The 19,650-nt window shown below is 36.2% G+C and overlaps 1 protein-coding gene across 1 annotated transcript in view; it reads right to left on the reverse strand.

Moving 5' to 3' along the window:
• Window positions 1-5,972: 5,972 nt before the first annotated feature.
• Window positions 5,973-19,650, reverse strand: part of CAPRIN1 (cell cycle associated protein 1) — a 34,957-nt gene continuing 21,279 nt past the window's right edge. Inside the window, exons 10-19 of the mRNA XM_026089324.1 lie at window positions 18,243-18,398; window positions 17,231-17,339; window positions 16,676-16,737; window positions 14,550-14,660; window positions 13,829-13,978; window positions 13,475-13,625; window positions 11,128-11,322; window positions 9,612-9,712; window positions 8,680-8,743; window positions 5,973-7,229 (exon numbers count right to left, since the gene is read on the reverse strand). Of these exons, the coding sequence (XP_025945109.1) occupies window positions 7,165-7,229; window positions 8,680-8,743; window positions 9,612-9,712; window positions 11,128-11,322; window positions 13,475-13,625; window positions 13,829-13,978; window positions 14,550-14,660; window positions 16,676-16,737; window positions 17,231-17,339; window positions 18,243-18,398 (1,164 nt within the window). The 3' untranslated portion in view covers window positions 5,973-7,164. The remainder of the gene's footprint in view (window positions 7,230-8,679; window positions 8,744-9,611; window positions 9,713-11,127; window positions 11,323-13,474; window positions 13,626-13,828; window positions 13,979-14,549; window positions 14,661-16,675; window positions 16,738-17,230; window positions 17,340-18,242; window positions 18,399-19,650) is intronic.

Below are 19,650 nucleotides of genomic sequence, written 5' to 3' on the forward strand. Positions count from 1 at the left end.
CAGCCTGCTCTCAGAACCCACAACCAGCATGCAGACGCGTTTAATGGCAGGCATTATGAACTTTCACCTCTGTTCTGTATTTGTTATGTTTGGGGACTTTCACAACAACTTTTACAACTGTTCTTATTAGACCGCAAAAATGGGATAATCCAAACTTCAGTAGCAACGGCAACACTTATTTTATTTTAAAATCCTTTGTTCTAAATAAATCTGGCTTGCAAAACCCATACCATTTGGAGTAAACACTGTACCTCTAAAGATTTTATAAAGCTCCTCCATTTCCACATGCTGCAAGTCTACATCAGTGATGCACTCCGTGTCACTAGGCATCCTTTGGTATTGTTAGGAGAAAAATGGGCATATGGACACAGTATTTCCATGGAAACAAGACTGCAGAAAGCAAATTAGCACACCTACAGAAGAGTAGCAAATCTTTAGGACACATTATTTTCTGATACTAAATTATGAAATCCCAAGAAATATTAGTAACCTTGTTTCTGAATAAAACTAGGTAGCTTGTAACATTTAAGCTCCATTGTTTAATAAAAACCACAACTTAAGTTTTCTATACAAAATTGCAAGTTGCACAACAGTGGAGCTGCAACATTAAAACAATTTATCAGTCGGACTTGGTTTCAATTCTAGTAAGAGATTATGGAAACATTAAATGTATTCTAAAACTGACAGTAAAACTATTCCTAACAACTGCAAATCTGTAACATTAACCTTTCAGTATCAAAGGTGAGCCAAGCTATTTGCATAGATATATTTATTCTTAGCTTTTAGTACTGCCAAAAAAAAAGTTTTGAAAAATGAATTATTTAAAATCATGTAACATCATATGAAAAGTGTTTGATTCCACTGGCAATGTTTGATGTATTTTGGGATAAATTTTAAAATATAGCAAAAATATGATAAAACTATTGAATTAAAAATGACTGTAGAACAATACTTTTTGAGGAGATGAACCCAGTTACTAAGACAAAACCACTGATGCAACAGAAGCATAGCAAGACAATTTCGTTAAGGTATAGGCATGAAGTATTTGCTTAAAAGGGAAAGACATAAAGCATCTAAATAATTTATTTTTCAAGTGTTTAAATAAGCCATGGACCAATTTGTTTTAAACGGAGAGTTGAAGAACTGCAAAGACGTATATACAGGTACGTTTAAGGCCATCAGAAAATTTGAACCTGACAACTAAAATGCAATTCTGAAGACTTGTTTTATGGTAGATGCATTACTAAAATTTATTCTAAAATTGAATAGCTTTAGAGAAGAAATACATTTTCATTTAATAAGAGTAATGAATAATTGGTAAAATTTATCTTAATATATTAAAAAAGTTTCAGGTGTACTCTTGATCCACTAATGGATATTCAAGCACATATTGCAGAAAGGAGAAACCGGCCACCGTAGTTGGAACCAAGTACTTACACCCATTTGATTATTTTATTAACATGAAAAAACAGGGCAGAGGGCAGGGGACGGACAACCTAACTTTTAAAGTTAATGGAGTAATAATTATAGCAACAGCTAACACCGATAATTTGATTTCAGAACAAAAGAGTCGCAACTGTCAAGTTGGATGGATGTTTTCTCACTACAGTTCTCTTAAACACTAGTCAAATTTTTTTCGGATGTGGATTTTGGAAAACAGCTTTTCTTCTCTCCATTAAGGCTTGATCTAAAGAGCCACAAAAATTTCAATTTCATTATATTCAAAATGCCTAAGAAAAAAAGTTATTAATTAATAGCACCTCTTCCCTTAGATAAGCCATTTAGAAGATTAGTTTCAGAGATTCCTGTTTATATGGAACTCATGTCACAGCACACCAAAGATTCAATGTCCAGTTTCTGAAATTTTGTAGAAATAGAGACAGAAATCCAAGACACTGCTTTTAAGTTTTCACAGAAGTATACAAGGGCCAGGGCTTTCTTTCACATATAGGAAGAGAGATTAATTTCCTTAAGAGTCCAGTACAGCCTTGCCATCATTGCAGATGCCTTCTTTCCCTTTAATGGTAGATGATTATTTGATTGTAACATCAATCCCTAAGCAGCCAGGCGTAGTGGTTATCAAAAGCATGAAAGCTTTCCTCTTGGAAAATATATTGATTGGGATGAAAAACATCTGAATGCAAAGAAAAGCAGTATCTGCAGCTTGGGGAGTTTGAAGGACCTTCCCCCTCTCCCTACTCCTGGAAAGACAATTTGACCAAACAGAAGCACAAAAATCATAGTTTAAATGATTAGCCTCGTTCATGACTACCATGAATGTTAATCTGACATTAAACTGAGGAGTTTTCCCAAAATTAATGTCAAAGCTTATTTTATTCTGCAGCTAAATCCAAGAAATCTGAGATTATGAGACCACTGGCCAAACATTCAGACACTGTTGCTGTGATGGAACAGTCAGAATTTATAAAGAAATTTTGTCATTTAGAAAAAAACAGTTACAGGAAACTACAAAATTTTGCAATGTGAGTTTCCAATGATGTTCCAGAGGAAAATCATACCTGTATTTAATCCCAGGTTGAAAAAAAAAAGGGGGGGGGGGACATTAACTTCCTCCTAAATTCAAAAGGAAAATCTTTTGAACAGTTTGTTCAGTATCATTTCCTGGTTGCTTTTAAAACGAGGCACTGATCTTTAGGTCAAACAGTGGTAAAGAATACCAACCCACCCCCATCCATAAAAACTTGGTGACAGTTCAAGTGATTAAAAACCTTTATAGTCCCACCCATATTCAATGCAGACAGAATACTGTAAAAACAGGTGCATAGATTTGCAAGGCTAAAATACATCATCTTCTTCATATAGCTGCTAATCTCAACCTGACCCTACCTATAAATTTGTAACTTCAAGTATCCATTCAGATACTTTGCATACACTTTCTTCAAGAACAATTTTACAGGACCAAAAGGATACAGTGCAGTACAGTATTTAAGATGTGATTCTAATAGCCTCATTAATGGGGCTGCCTAATGACCCCCTCTATCTATAGGAGACAGGATGGCAAAAAACTGAATACGGCACAATTTTGTCCATTATATTGACCCCAAATACCTGCATCTCAGGTGACTACTCATAATTGTTCTTACAAAGAAGAGGTAAGAAGACTCAATTACTTAGCTCAGACAATGCCAGAACTTTGAATAAAAAATAGGAAGACCAAGATTTTTCTGACCAATTGGTTTTGTATCTTATTCTGCTGAATCCCAGAGGTATTGCTCTGCTTGCTTAACTAATCATATGAATTTGCTGCCTTCTCAGTATCATTTATCTTAACATATGTCTACAGTTAGAGCCATTTAAATACCTTTCCCTTTCCAAATATCATTTGGAGGAGAAAGGGAAGCTTGACCTCATACCCATTCTCCAAAGACAACATGGATGAAGGTGACCTATAATCCAGTCACAGAATCTGCCTATCTAGCAAATACGGTAGACAGGACATTTCAAGAAGTTAAATTTTTAAGGTCATTAAGTTCTCTGAAAGTTAGAAAGTACCAGCAGAATACATTACTGGCTAACAAGAAGTCAAGATCCCTCTCACAGCTAGTCTGGATGATACAATGTTTTAGAGATTGCTGTACACAAGGCAGTTTCTTGGAAAGAAAACAGGGTAAGTGAAGTCTAAAACTCTCTATAGTGAAATACGAAAGTTGTATTGGTGAACAATTCTTAAGAGAAACAGTATACGAGGAGAACATCTAAGTAAAATGTAGAAAAAAACAGACATTAGGTGTGAGACAGAAGTTCATGATTCTTGAATTAAATATGTAAATTGCAGGATATCTAGGAAGCATCTGAGTTTCCCATAGTAACATTAAACAGAAACATCTGGATACTCTAGAACCATTTCTAACTGATTTACTCAAGAATTATTGTATTACAGACAAAAGGAAATAAGACACTGAAGCTGAAAGTTGTTTTTCAAACACATACTACCATATGTTATCACAGCCTAGCAATATTAGACAAATAAGCCCCATGGGGAAAAAAAAAAAAAACCACTATCTCCTCATAGTAGCTGTATATGCAGAAGCCAGTCATAACTGGTCTGTTACATTCCTAGGAGACTGATTCACAGAAGAATCAAGTAAAAACACCAAAGATAAGGTGTGCAAGTGATGTGTCTACATACAGGCTCATGAATAGTGCTTTGTTTTACTCACTCCCTCTTTTCCAAACACAGGCATCAGGCTTGACTAATTCTAAAGCTGCAGCTCACTAGACTAAATGCAGTTCAGGTCTTGGCATCCAGAAAGGGCTCTACAACAGAACCAGCCCAGAACTGCCACTATTTTGCCTCAGTATGATCACTTCTTGTAACAGTCGTTGTTCAAAACAAGGTCTTTTAGAAGGAAAGGTATGTAGAAGTGCTCGCAATCTGGATGTAACCAGACCTAGAGCTAAGTTAGGGAGGGTGGATACCAAAGAGCTCTTAAGTTCTCACCATTTTCTATCTAATTCTTTAAAATGTGCAGTTGCACCTGCACTGCAGTGGGGGAAAGTGTAGCAGAAAAGACTATGGATAGGTCCAATTAACCATTAAGCTGACACACAGACCCCCTAAACAGGCCTGAAAACCAGTTAATGGATCTGTGTGCCATACTGTGATTCAAGGCAGTATTTCAGTACACTATTAGCTGCATTTATTGAGAGTAAAGGAGTCTGCACAATTTCCCAAATCAACTACATCCCAATTACTTGTTTTATGGTTATTATAACACATCTCCCTCTATCAGCATACAGTAGAACAGCTACACTCAAGACCATTTTCATACATGAAAAGCTTACACCTGAAATCAGAGGCCTCACAATTACTCACATTTTATTAATACATTTAAATTATGTTTAAAACCAACCCAAACCCTAAAGGGGAATGTTCTCATCCATTCAGTGGTCTTTAATTCAGTATGCTGCAAGTTTACTGTGAAACTATAATGAGCTATTGAAAAAGCATTTGGTATGCACTGGAAAAAGCTGGATAGCTTGTGTTCTACCAACCATTTAAAAGTAAGCTGATGCAGAAAAAGAGAGTCACTTTTTCTGTATCAGTTCAACAATAAAAAGTTTGTCTTTTTATTTTTCCAGTTAAAAAAACATTTGGGACTATTATCTCAGTAATAGCTTCCTTAAAAAGACACAGAACTGAAACTTCTCACTGGATTGCAGTTTCTATCATTATACTGGTAAGGAAATGTTTCTAGGCCTTGACTAAAACTGCTGCTCCTAGCCATTAGCGTCGTTTCAAGATGTCTGGTGTGTAATATTGTCTTCACAAGCTTATGACTTCTCTCAGTAAACAGATTTCTCATTTGTGCTCTTCACACATATAACATGTCAAAACGTAATTACCACTTATTTATATGGAGTTTCAGATTATTTCACAATGAAGTCAAAAAATCTGCCTAAAAGTTCTGAAAGTTCAGTTGTGATACAAAGTAGAAATGACCTTCTGCATGAAAGCAACCTTCAATTTTGTATATAACAGTTAAACAACATGTAGCTCTTCCTTAATGTGACCTTTCCACAGGTAGGAATTATTTGATGAACAATACTTAACATATAGCACTTGCATGTGCTACAGAATGCAAAAGAACGACCAACACCTCTATGGAGGCAGCTATCAACATATTCTCCCCACTGCAGAGAGAGTGCATGTGCGCAAAAGGTAGGCACAAGTGATTTTCCAAAGATTAGACAACAAGTATGCAGTAAAACTCAAATAAGACTTGGTATTTTCCAGCTCCTAGTCTTATGCTAATTCTTCTATACATTGCTGCCTCGATGAAAAGGAAAGTGTCCCTAAAGAAAAAGTTTCCCAGAACAAGTCACAGCTTTTAGAATAAAGTTAGAAAAGCAGTAAGAGGATTTACATCTATTCTATCAGGAAAAAAAACTTAAGTATCACGCATTATGTTAAATTTGTTTCAGTCGTTGAAAACCAGTGTTCCAGGATACAATTTTTATAAACATGTTTTATTTGTCTTGCTTATACCATTAGAACTGTAACTGCTGGCTGTCATTTCCCTTAAAAGGGGAAATCAATTCAAACACATACTGGTGCTTTTCAAAAGATAGCAATTAAAGGGCAGCAGCAGCGGGCATTTTGAGATTTCTTAAAACCTTCAAGGCTGCAGGAAAGATAAGAGAACACGTGACCAAAAGTGTTATGATTATCCATTAAAGATTTCCATCAGTACCGGCATCAGTTATTTAGGTGATAATACAGCAAGGTCAAGTATTAGTGACAGACAATGTGCAAGTCATAAGGAATGATAGAGAATACCAATCCTTACAAAAGTCATTGCTATCAAAGAAACTTAAATGTGTTCCAAAGAGATATCTAAATACTTCACATCAAATATACAGTGGCCATCCAGATTATATCTCACATTTGTTGCAAAATTTTGTTGAAGTGCCAAATCAAAGCTTTGTTGTTGTTCATGTTGTTTTTAAATTTACACAATTATATCAGCAGTTATGCAAGCGATTTTATATCCTTAGCCACAGTACACAGGGCCCTGGTCATGGGGGGTGCTGTAGCTAAGGGAGATTCTTGATTATCAAAACCCGGATATAAGCCTATTTGTCTGTTTAGGGATATACGCACCACTAGGCATCTTTCACTGTTCAGTGCTTTAATTTAACAAGAAAAAGCTGAAATGCAGTTGTTCTACCAAGCCACACTTCACTTTTTCTATCCTTCTTTCATGGGAACATTAAATTCTGTCAACTGTCACCAAAGTAAATCTTTAGGAATTTGTAGATTTTATCCAAAATTGTTGCATCACTTTTAAACGTCAGAAGTGAGTCTTATTTCCTGCCACTTCAGTTAACCATGGAGACTGGATCACCCTGAAAACTGCCTTTTTGCTTTACTCTTAGCAAGGGTGAGGAATCTGAATCTCATGTGCAAGGCTCAAGATGATGCTTAGGACAGAACATGCAGAGTAAACGTCGTTTCGTTTCTTTCCATATCCAGGTAATATGAAGCTGGCAACTGTAGTCCTGTCATTATGGGTAATGAAAATAGTCCCTTTACAACAAACTTCCTGTAAGGGAGAACAAATAGATAATAACTCTTCTGGTAATATGTATAGTACACTGGCCAGTGTGTTTTTGGCGTTTAATGTAATCCTGTGAATTTGTTTAATTCACTTGCTGAGCATTCATTTGAGGCATCCCTCTGTTTGGTCTTGGGGGCCCTCCACGACCTAGAAAAAAAAGATGAAGGTGGCATGAAGTCAGGCTGTTTTTAAAAAAAAAAAAAATTCCTAAAAGCTCTGATCTAAACTGGGTAAGAATTCCCAGGTGTGTATCTAGGCTATTAATACATGGTTCAAAAAAGCCCTTTTAAATCAAAATTCAACAGGAAGTAACTTGTCTTGACACTTTTCCCCAATAATTTTTCCCCCAGGACTGCAAGATTTAATAATTTCATGTAAAAAAAAAAAAAAAAAAAAAAGAAAAATCAAGTCATGAAGTTATCAACAGAAGACTAAAATTAAAGTTTTACAATAATGCAAAGCAATAATTGATTTAGTGTATTTTAAATATAAACACTCTGAGCTAGCTAATCCCCGTTTTGCTTCCATTTTGTTCTTCCTTAAGAGACTGCCTGTAGCTTAATTCTTAGAATTCTTAGAACATTCTTAGAATATGGAAAAAGTAGGTCACCTGGTGAATTCCTCTCATGTCAAACGATCTTTTAAGTAGGTTTTTACCTGCACTTCACTGGCAATGAGCCTCAGGGACTCTTACTCATTACAGAGGTGCTTTCTATAATATGCTCATAGCTTCATCACAGCCTAGCACTGCGTTGAATACAGTGTAGGGACTTCAGGAGCAAGATTGTCAAGGAGAGAACTCTTTGAAGTGTATCATAAAGCCTCAAGCTGTCCTCCCTGACAATGCTGCAGGGTGGTAACTAAAGATTCTCATGGAATTATTTGTATGAGACAGAAGACAGTCTCATTATCAAAAATCTACTACAATAGAACTGTGGAAATAGTGTTGAAAACTCAAATTTAGAAGTTCAATTACAGCTTCGTCACATGCATGGTGGTTTTATTTTTCTCAGACAAACAAATGGCAAACACTAACAAGAAACTACAGGAGAACATACCTCCACATGCTAAAAGTAATAACAAATCTATAGGCTCTAGGAAGAGATGAGCCAAGAAGGAAAGTTTTGTATCCTTAGATCAAAAGAGACCTCCGCAACAGATGCGGGTAGTACATCTTTACTGAAACAGAATAAAACATACAATTTTGAAAGCTTAAAGCCAGATGTCAGCTTTATAAGTAAATCTTATCTGCAAGCTATTAATGCTCCTAGTGAGATCTTAAGACATGATAAACCTCACCAAAAAAACAAAAAAAACAAAAAAAAMCCCAAAACTAAAAACACCAACACTCTAAGGCTTTCATTTAACAATAAAAAAGGCAACTAAATACTTCTTCTATAAAGACAATTAATTGTGACACTTCAAATGTAACTTCTTTTCAAAGAATTCCTCATTCAACAGCCAACTAAACTTCCATCAGAAGTTCACAGGATAAATCAAGTTGAAAGGGACCTCAGAAGGTCATCCAGTCCAACCCCCTGCTCAAAAGCTGGGCCAACTCTTGAGATCAGAGAAAAGTAACTTATTCTTGAGTTACCTCGTGGAGCTCCCCGAGGTCCACTTTGTCCAGAGCCGCGCTTGAAATTCTGTTGATAGCCATCCTGAAACACAGAAATGGAAAAAAGTTACAGCATAAGACCTGAGCAATTTGATATGTTTCAAGAAGCTACTGATTGTAACCAAAATAAAGAGCTTTTAAAACAATCTGCACTGATGAAACTTCTTATGTCAACATACAGCATTTTATTAGTTGAAATTAATCTGAGGAAAAAAAAAAAATCTTATTCCTACTAGTAACTAGCAGATATAATAAAACGACAAATTTGCTCTCTTATTACAGGATATTTTGTTCAATGTGAATAACAAATGTAAGCAGGTCTACTTACTGATACATTTTTTCTAACTACACAAAACAGATGGATTTCTTAAAGCACCAGTCAACAAATTCTAATGGCAGGGTCAAAATCTGTTGTCTCATCTGTTCATAAATACTTGTTCAGGCATATGCAAAGGTAGACGTTTTCCTAATAGTCTAAGCTTTAAGTCAACTGAACACATTTCCTACGGATAAGGAAATTCTATGCAAATTTCAGACTCAGATCAGCATTGTAGAAGACAGGCAATCCCAAACAAGTTTGTAAATTAATTTCAATGATTTTAAGTTGTTCCTAAAATTTCCCTCTTTCTCACAAAGCTGTGAAAATAGTTTGAGAGTTCTTTACAATACACTCGACTTTGCTTTAGTTGCTAGAACAGTCCCTCCAGAGACAAATCAGCCAAACAACAGGTTTCTCAATGATAACCAGCCATTTATAATTCTGCTTCTTCTATTCAGTATCTGAAACTGTCTTCATTAACAATAAAAAAAGTCATGGTAAAAGTTTTCATTAATTGATCTGTACAAGTGCTTCTGTAGATGTCTACTTTTTTATTCTATTTCTAGACTGTCACAACTTAACAATATCTTACCCGCTGGTAGTTGGAGTAATCCCGAGGAGCACTGAATTGGGGCTGCGTGTAACCACTATTTGGAGTGTTGGAAAATGAAGGACGATAGCCATCATATCCTCCTAAGGAACAAGATATAAATCTTCCACTTGGAAATGACAACCTTTTAAGTTATGCTATCGTATAAAGAAAGGTCACAATGGACTTTTTACCTAAATCTAAGGAAGAAACCTTTAGTAAGTACTGTTTACTTGGAGGTCAAGCAAATATTTGCAACATCAGTGCTAATACTAATATGCAAAACAAGAAGGAAGACCTAATAAAATTGGAAGAAGACAACAATTTTGTGTGTTTCTCTAGTGATTTGAGGTTTGATTTAAACCACATTCAATCCAGAGCTAAACATAATACTGGGATCCTGGACCGAAGTGTAACAGCTGGAACCTGCAAGGCACTTTTTTGCGTTCCCTAATACAACAATTTTATTGCACAGGTTTTTTCCTTCACTCTCCAAAAATAAGATGAATAGAACAGGATAAGAGAACATTAGAGTGGTGTATTTATTAGTCTAATCCCAGAATACTTAACTAGAAAATGGTGTGTCTTTCCCAATCTAACATACACACCTGGCCATTTCTGTAAATTGAAAGCCACATAAAATAATCTCCACAATCATGAAAGTTCCTTTTATTTATGCAGAACTACAATATCATTCCTCTGCCCCCTGTTAAGTTCCAGAAATGACTTTTTTGTTCTCATATTTGTACAATATTCAGCCCACTCTCAAGACAATGAAATATGCAACTCATACTACTTATAACTGGAAATTAAAATAAACTCCTGAAACATCAACTTGCATCTGAATTAATCACTTTACAGTTGTGAAATGTTCTGTTGCATATTTCCTTATTGATTTAAACCCTCAGTAGCATCTAGATGCCTAATCAACCTAACATTAAGCCTTCACCATACAACAGGGAAAAAATGCTCATTTAGGTAGGCAATCTAACCAAACGGTTAACATTTAAACTTCTTAAGCTAGAGCAAATGGAATTTTTATCATCACAAGTTTAAACAGCTTTCAGGCACGCTATTACAGTACAGGCATACCTCAGAGATATTGTGGGTTCATTTCCAGACCACTGCCATAAAGCAAATATCGCAATAAAGCAAGTCACACTAATTTTTTGGTCTCCCAGTGCATATAAAAGTTGTGTGTACACTATACTGTAGTCTGTTAAGTGTGCAATAGCATTATGTCTAAAAAAAACAATGTACCAAATGTGACACAGAGACAAAGTGAGCACATGCTGTTGGAAAAACAGCTCTGATAGACTTGCTCAATGCAGGATTGCCACAAACCTTCAATTTGTAAAAAAAGCACTATCTGCAAAGCACAATAAAGCAAAGCGTAATAAAACGAGGTATACCTGCATAAAAATGACAGTAGGTCAGTTTAACACTTGGTATCTTGATATTGGCTTTCCAGAAAGAAACAAGTCAAAGTCAGATAAGAATGTCTGATAAATCTGTTTACCTCTAAATCCATTTGCTGGTCCCCTGTAACCGTTCATTAAGCCTCGAGCCCCACGTGATCCACCACGAGACACTCCCCGACTGTTATAGTAAGGCTGACTGTTACGTGGAAATCCAGTATTCTGTTGGGGAGGTTGCTGGTGGTTACCTGCCACTTGATGGGTCTGGTCTGGAGAACCATGGTAAGTACCAACCACTGTAATGGAAGGGGAAAAAAAAACATCTGCAGTATAAAAGTCTGAGTTTGTATTTAATGTTCTCACATATGCTCTCCTCTAATTCAATGTTCTAAGCTTTGAAGTATCACCAAACACATCAGTAAATGCTTACTCATTCAAAGAAAAATAATCCATAGAATTAAGCATCAAATTTACTAGTCAGATGTTACACAACATGAAAATAATCCAGAAATACTGGAGTGCTGATTTAAGTCAGTGTCAAGAAGTCTCTGGTGTTAGCTCAGTGACAAGTATTCCTAAAGCAAAGTTGTATTTTTCCTGTGCTATTTCACACCTTTTAAAAAAGTCAGCAACACAAAACTTTGAAAAAATTATGAATAGGCTAAGTTATACCCACTTCTGCATCTCTCTCCCCTCTGAACTCTGACAGAGAGCTACTAAGAAGTATTTGCATTCACTTCAACTAAATTCACTGTGCTAGGTCTAACTGTGTTGACTAGAGGCAAGATTGATGGCAACATCTTAACATAGTGCAGTTTTGACTGTACAGGCTAGGTGGAGATTCTTTCTTTCTTCACAATGTGTAAATTGGAAGGTATAGGCAGGATGGATAGCTTCAGGGATACAGTATAAAAACAGAATGCATCTCTGAAATAAGGAACATCACAACATCTTTGCATCATAGGAACTGTCACAAATGTCAGGACTATAAAAGTGATCTGAGGGTCATAGGCCCAGTAAGTGTAGTAATAGATGGAATTCTGTAGGTAAAACTGAAATAGTTGAAAATTTAGCCTGTTACCAAATGCTAAAGCAAGATCTCAAAGAAAATATGTAAGTGATAAGCTCCCCTCCACCGTTTCACACACAGGAAAACAAGATTTCTCCTCCATCAACCAACAGGGAGCACAACTTAGTTCAACGTCACTGAGACACCCAGTGCTGCTGAACTTGTGTACAGCTCCTTTCTTCCCAACTTCCTGTCTGTTCTTACAGTGGAATGGAAAAAATGGTTACCCTTTAGAGTTTTTAGCATGTGCAAGTTTTGTTTTAAGGCCACTGCATGGTCTGCATATCAACAGTTAAATTTACTTAGCTGTAACAGAAATATAAGCATTTAATACTGCATGGCCCACCTTCACCACCACCATTCCCAGTCAGACTGGATTGATTCCCATTCACCTGCCATTCAGACCATCTTTCTGCCTGGCACTTTATACTGCTGATAAGAAATATAGTCGAACAATAGAAAACTGGTTCTCCCTCTTCTTATCCACCTGTGCCAGCACCCCACCTTGCAAAAAAGATCAACATTCTAGACCCTAAACAGTTAGGGAGAACAGTTAAGCTCTTTTCCCTTACTCCACCTTTGGCAGCTGTTTAGCACTTCATTCGTCACCTCTGTCCTGTATCCTTCACATGAAATCCCTCTCTGCAGCTGCAAATTTTATCTGAGTGGGAAGTTAAGGGAGAGTTGGAGGAAGAACAGATTTGTACATAAGAGTTTATTTTACTTTTTCTCCCCTCCAAATTGCTAATTTGGAAAGCATTTTCCCTGTTGTGCTCAAATTATGGATCTTGAGTCTGATTTTAGCAAAAGGTTCCAGGTCTTTAAGAGCCTTAAACCATCTTCGAGATATGTATCTCAAACCCTTCAAGTCCGTATTTGAATCACAATTCTACCTTATTTCCCTTTCAAAATTTGTCATCTTAAATAGTCCAACCAAACATTTTTAAGCAAATTTAAGAATCATTCAAACTTAACACAAGCAAAGCAAGTATTCCACTATACTGCTTTCATCTTTAGAATAATTCTTAACCCTGGTCATGAATTCAAAACAAAACAAGCAAACAAAAAAAACTAACTGTCCACCCCAAAACCAAATAACAACCCAACCATATGCAATTGAATCAAGTGGCAAAATTTTCTTGGCAGTTGTAGAGATACATACTACATTTCACCCTCTGCTGGATATTCAAAGCAAGACAGAATACTGGAGTGCAAAATGAAGCAACAAAAACTAGCATTGTCCAGGAGGAAAATGTGGCAAGACTAGGAACATTTGAGGATGTCTGACATGCTTTGCTTCATCTCCTAGAATTTCACAGCCTTGATTATCTGCTTTACTGAAATCACTTTCATTTGAATTTTGCCTAAAATAAATTTACCTGTCTGGAGCTGTTCTTGCTGAAGATCTGATTGTTCTACTTGGTGAGGCTGACTGGAGAAACTCTGGTTGTAACTGGCCTGGTACTGATTTTGTTGCTTAAGGGTTTCTGGCTCATTGACAGGAGGAACAGGTGCATTCATGTTGAATACCTATAAGGTTAGAAAAACAGCTCTCTGGTGCACTCCATCTTTACAATTCCTCATTGCATAATGTAAACAAACATGCAAGACAGAAATGCAAGTAAACAAAGGTATTTTGCATAATTATGTGACTGAATCAAGTGTTGTAACAGCAACAAAAAGAATGATGACCCCAAAATAAATGGATTCAATGTTAAGTATTTACTGCTTACTGTTTGCATGGATTGGAATGGAGCGGCATTAACATTGATTCCGCTGCTATGCAAAGGTTTGCTAGATCCAGCCTGGAATACTTGGGGCTGGGTTGCAGTGGGAAGTGATGATGACGATGGGGTCTGGTCTGCATTCAGTGACATTGAAGCCTAATAATTAAAAACAAACAGCATTTTAGCAGCTTTTGAATAGTACTGAAAACTTAGCATCAAAATTTCACTTTATTAAAAAAAGAAAAGTTAGAGGCAAGGCCTCCATTCACCTCAACCTCATTTTCTACTTCAGCTGAACAGCCTCACTGACGACAGCATAATGGGAGAGGAAAAACCTAGCAGTCTTCTCTCTCATTACCTTGAAACACAACTAGAAAAAACTGAAGGGGGAAATGAACAAGTTTCTGAACTAAACAACTCCTAGCCAATGTCAACAATAAATCACACTGCCTAAACTAGCAACATGAATCTCATGTGCTAATGTTGGCATGTTACTTCTAACTAAACAGTTAAGATAATCTAGTAGACAATTTTAGTAAGTTAAAAATCCTACTATGAAGGATTTACTGGTAACAGACAGGCTTAAAATTTTGAACTTAATGGACTGGAACTGGCCCTACTGGCAGATAACTGAAAATTATGAAGCTTTGTTTTCAAAATAAACATATACCAACATTAAATCATACCTGCAAGCAGAGTCCTCCCCACCCCGTGAAATCTGACTTGCCTGAATCTGGTCAATTGATTCTTTCTGTGGCCGTTGCTCTGTTGTGTGAGAAGGCTGATACATGGGTTGGGAGGCTGTATATCCCTCACTTGTAGAAGAGACCAAGGGAACCTGACAAAATAAACCCCCCAAACCCGCAAGAAGTCAGCTGATGCTCACACAGAGCTTTACAAACAGTATCACAGAACTTTGGAATGAATGATACTCTCTAGTAAAAATATATATTCCAGCAAGTCTTTAGTAATAACCATTAAAAATTATGTACTTTTTCAACAAGTAGAAGTTCACCCTCCTCAGCTTCTTCATTTCATATATTCTGACATCCATATCCCCCAAGTCAAATTTCTTCTTTGGTATTTCTGAACCAGGTGAATGTGTATTTGCTTTAACTGAAGATAAGCCACCTCATTTAGTTACACAACCACAAACTGTCATTACAAAAAGCTGTAAAAAACAAAACAACCCCACCCCCTCAACCACAGCCACCACCAAAACTCCCCTACACAGCATCCAGTGAGAACTTTAGCCAACAAAGCAGAGGACTTTACATTTAAGGCTGTTGGGGACTTTAAGAGGAAACTGATCATCAGTGATGGGTATGCTCCAATCACCTCTTTGAGCATTCAAAAGGAAAACAAGAGATAGTTTAGCTACTGCTTGCAAGACTCCTAAGAATTACTGGCAGCACTGGTTGAGGCAAGGGAAAATAAGGTAAAGAATACATTAGGGTCAGTCACAGGCATCATTTAATACTGTAAAATAAAAGCTCATAAGGAGAAAACTCTGATGTAAAAGTTAATCTACACTTACAAACCAACAATACTGGAAAAATACAGCAGGCACACATACAGAGGAAAAAACATGCATGCTCAGGAAAAAACACCACATTCCTGTTGCTATGAAATGAGTGACTTAAAACTTGCAGAGCTTATCTGGACAAGATGCAGAAAGCAATTTACACCAACATTACTCTGAGACATACAATTTACTCAGATTTTTTTTTTGTGATCTACATCTACAGAGATCAAGATTCATTATTTGAGACCACCAGAGTCCTTCAGAGATGCCATTAGTGTATAATGCAAAATCATGAAGCTCTTTAATCACTAAAAAATTCAGTAAGAAACAGACACCATCTTAACAGAAAGGATAATGCATCATTTATACATTGCAGCAGTGAGTTTAAGAGATTCTACTTAAACAGGAATTGCAGTAAAGCTCAACTGAAAACAGCATTCTAACTCAGAATGAGAGCTTTACAACCCCCAGTATTAAAGTATTATCCAAGCAAGCAACTGGGATTAATTCTTAATAGAACAAGTCTAAAACAACAGAAACTAAATAGTTAACCTATCAAATCTATTCGTGGTCTGACACTTTCTTGAAACAGTAGATACACACTGACCTTTAAGTACATAATTTTGTTCTTGGCATTTCTGTCACTTACAAGTAAGCAAATAAAGGATAACTTGTTTCCATGTAAATTAAAAATACTGCTTCATATAGCTTAGCATGAAAAAAAAAAAACTACTAGGCAAATATTGACTTATGTCAACTCTTAGTCCATCTTGAATAGAATAAACAGGGAAATCTTAAGTTAAAAAAAACCTTTAAAATTCACTAGTGTCACATGAGATACATATCTTAAGTGATGGGAGCCTAATGTTCAGCTACACAGAAGTTTACAAAAAGACCTAAGAAAATCACATAAACACACTGAATTTAAAGACTGAAGCCCAGGAAGTCCACTGGCCCATTAGAATGGGTAGAACAAACTGGAACTGCTCCGGTGCTTGTGCCCTCAGGTTTAAGAGGCCTCTAACTCTAAATGTAGTTTCCTCAATGAACTCATACTTCAGCACTGAACCTCAGAGTTTTCCAAAAGGGGCAATGCCTGATAAGACTCCCTTACAGAAAATCTGCACTGTTTTATAAGCATTACTAAATACAAGTTTTATGCTCTGCAGTGACAATGCTGAATAGATACTGAAGAAAAACAGTTTCCCAAAATTAGAACCTCAACTTTTCCTTCAAGTTTCTGATAAACTTAGGAATCAAATCCTATTATAATATTAAGACTAAAGTCAATTAAGAATCCAAAATACAATTTATTAAAAACATGTTACCTGTGTAGCTTCTGGTTGCACAGGAACTTGATTGGGCTGGGCAAGTCTTGACTCAGCATGAACTAAAGTAAAGTAATTTTACATATTATGTAGTACAATTAAACCTTTTACTGAATAGCATTACCATCTTATCTAATAAAGTTATTTGATAATCATCATCATGAACTCATCATCATAAAGATGATTAGCCCCTTTAGCATCAAAGAATTGTATACAAAGTAGCAGGTATCTGTTCCATAAAAAAATTTTTTTTTCTAAATTGTCCAAAATAATCCAGCTATTTCAGAAAACAAGTTTAAGAAAAGATATGTTTTACCGATTTAAAAAAGTTTCTATGTTCCACACTTTTAAGAAAAACCTAGAAGCAACTGAGAATCACAGGTCTATAAATAGTATGCCTCAAAAGTACAATTGCACTTCCTGAAAAATGCACTTTAACATTACTGTATTATCAGTTGTGATGATCCATTTATTATATAACAGTAACTGAAGCATTTCTAACAGATGATTTGCAGGCTTCCCCAATATTCTCTCTTAGGATTTACCACTACAAACCTGGAGGGCAAACCATCTGTGGCATGTCTAAATTCTGTGCTGGATTCATGGGCTGTGCAGATACAATGGCAGGATCAAGTGTCTGGTTCTCAAACTCCAGCATAGAATCCTGAAAATTTAGATAAAATCCAATTTATTGCATTCTAAAAATATTGATATTTAGCTTATAGAAGTGATCAGGTCAGAGTAAAGAAAGCGCAAAATTAAGCGCTTTACTGAAGATTTTAAATCAAGATATTAAAAATTCCAAATATATTTATCACAGTGAAAATTCAGTCCACAAATATAAATCAATTTTTATCTGACAAAAATTAACTAGAAGCAGGTTTTAAGGGTCAGACAGAATAGCAAATGATCTGTTCTTTATTCTTCATTCTAAATTAGCATTTTCACTTTGTAGTTAAGAAGTGACTAAACTCAACATATTAGCAGAAAAAAAAAAGGGAATGTTATAAGCATATACCTCACTTCTTACTAACTTCTTTCTTTACTCTATTTTGTGGAGAAGGAAGAGAGGTTTTTTTCTGATGTGCCCAGTTAATTCCCAGTGCAGTTCTAGTTCTTCTAACTTTGGATGTAAAGCTGCTAGAAACTTCAGGAAACCCTTTTCTTTTGAGAACCTTTGAGAAGCAATCCAGAAAGGATCTATTCATGTTTTCTAGAAGGCTTTTATAACACAAAATTTAAAACTAGCATAAAGAAAGGGGTATTTTATAGCTGGTCTCACTAAGTGGGACATGCTACAGCATCTGCTGGTCCACAGTTTCCTGCCTTCTCTGCACATTTACTACAAACAAGAACTAAAGTTCAGTAACATTCTAATTGTACTTTCACAGCAGCATGGGTTTGGGGCTTTGGATGAGATCTTGGCTGTATGGCACTATAAGGTTTTCAAGATCATTCTTTTTTTTAAATAAAATGCAGCAGACTGTTTAAATTATGACTAACAGCCAGAAACTGCTATTTTGTTTATTGCTTCCATCTTGATAGTACCACAGTGAGTTCATCATACCTGCATGAAGTTATATGGGCCCTGCATCTGTGCCATAAGGTCCTGTACTCGCTGTCTTCTAACAAGAGGGTCTGCCTGAGCCACAGTAGTGAGCGTGTGAGGTTCAGGAACTGGAGGAGATGTAGCTTGTGTCTGTTGCTGGAGTGAATTTACAACCTAGTAAGAAACAAGCAATCGACTGAAATTTCAGCTCAAACTTCACACAACACGGCACAGAACAGAAATAAAATGACTCAGTTGTTTTTGTAATTTATGGCAGTTGTGTAATTCATTAAGTACCTAATTACAATAGTATTCCTGAAGAATACTATAACCTTCTACAGTCACATCAATAGGCCCAGCTATTGACCTGGATACTCCACAGGATTAGAAAGTTTAGGCTGTATTTATTCAACATGTTATTTGCTTTCCTACTAGTCTAACTATTCTCCGTTAGAAACGGCACTAACTAAATTTTTTTTCATTTCAACATTAGAGTATTTTTTTAAAGCAAGATTAGAGACAACAATTTGCCCTGCATTATCTACATTCACAAATTCAAAGAACTCGGGGAAAAATAAGTTTCAGGAAGATGCACACGTGAAGAATAAACCCTTTTGTAACATTTTCATAAAATGTAAGCCCAGTCAGAACTTGTGGGTCTTTCTTAAGACTTCAAAACTTCTAAGTCTCCTTAGCCACGTCTGACTTGAATTCTTAAGTGTTATCCTACCTAAATTGATTTCTGGTCTCAGAGAACAGCAGGCAGTGTTGTTTGGGGGAAAGATTCCAAAATAATGGGAGGGTGGGGCGAGGAAAAAAAAAAAGTAAGAGGCCAGAAATAGGGGCACAATTCATAGTGGGTAAGGAAGCTCAAAGAGACTGAAAGATGGTAAGAACTTCATCATACATAGAAGGGCAGACAGGATTAACTAGACATACTCCAGTACTGGCCTGGAAGGTAAGAAATGGCAGGATGCTTTCGCATACAACCTTATCAAAGATAGCAGAGTAACAAGGAAAGCTGAACAGAAACATCTGAGAACATCTGGCGTCAAGTTGTTTGAAAACACAGACAGAAGGGTGGCTGAGGTGCAGAAGAAGTAGCACTTTTACATTCCTGTTTTGCTCTTTAGGCAACTTCTATAATGCAGAAATGCCATTTTCATTTTGCATTCATGCATTCATGTCACTTGTCCTTTAAAAACAGGATCATTGTCAATAACTTGTCTACAGTTTCTGCATTGCCAGAAAGCATTCTAAATACTCTATTATTTGTTAATAATCTTCCACATAAACAGGCAAGCCTTAAAACTTACAGTTATATAGGACATCATCTAGCATAAATGCACTTGAAAGTTCAAAATAATTAAACTTACACAAAACATCCGGTTTCTTATTAGAACTGCAGAAGACAGATGCAGTAGAG

Source organism: Apteryx rowi, unplaced genomic scaffold (genome assembly GCF_003343035.1).
Source record: "Apteryx rowi isolate R43461 unplaced genomic scaffold, aptRow1 scaffold_81, whole genome shotgun sequence".
Lineage (NCBI taxonomy): Eukaryota > Metazoa > Chordata > Aves > Apterygiformes > Apterygidae > Apteryx > Apteryx rowi.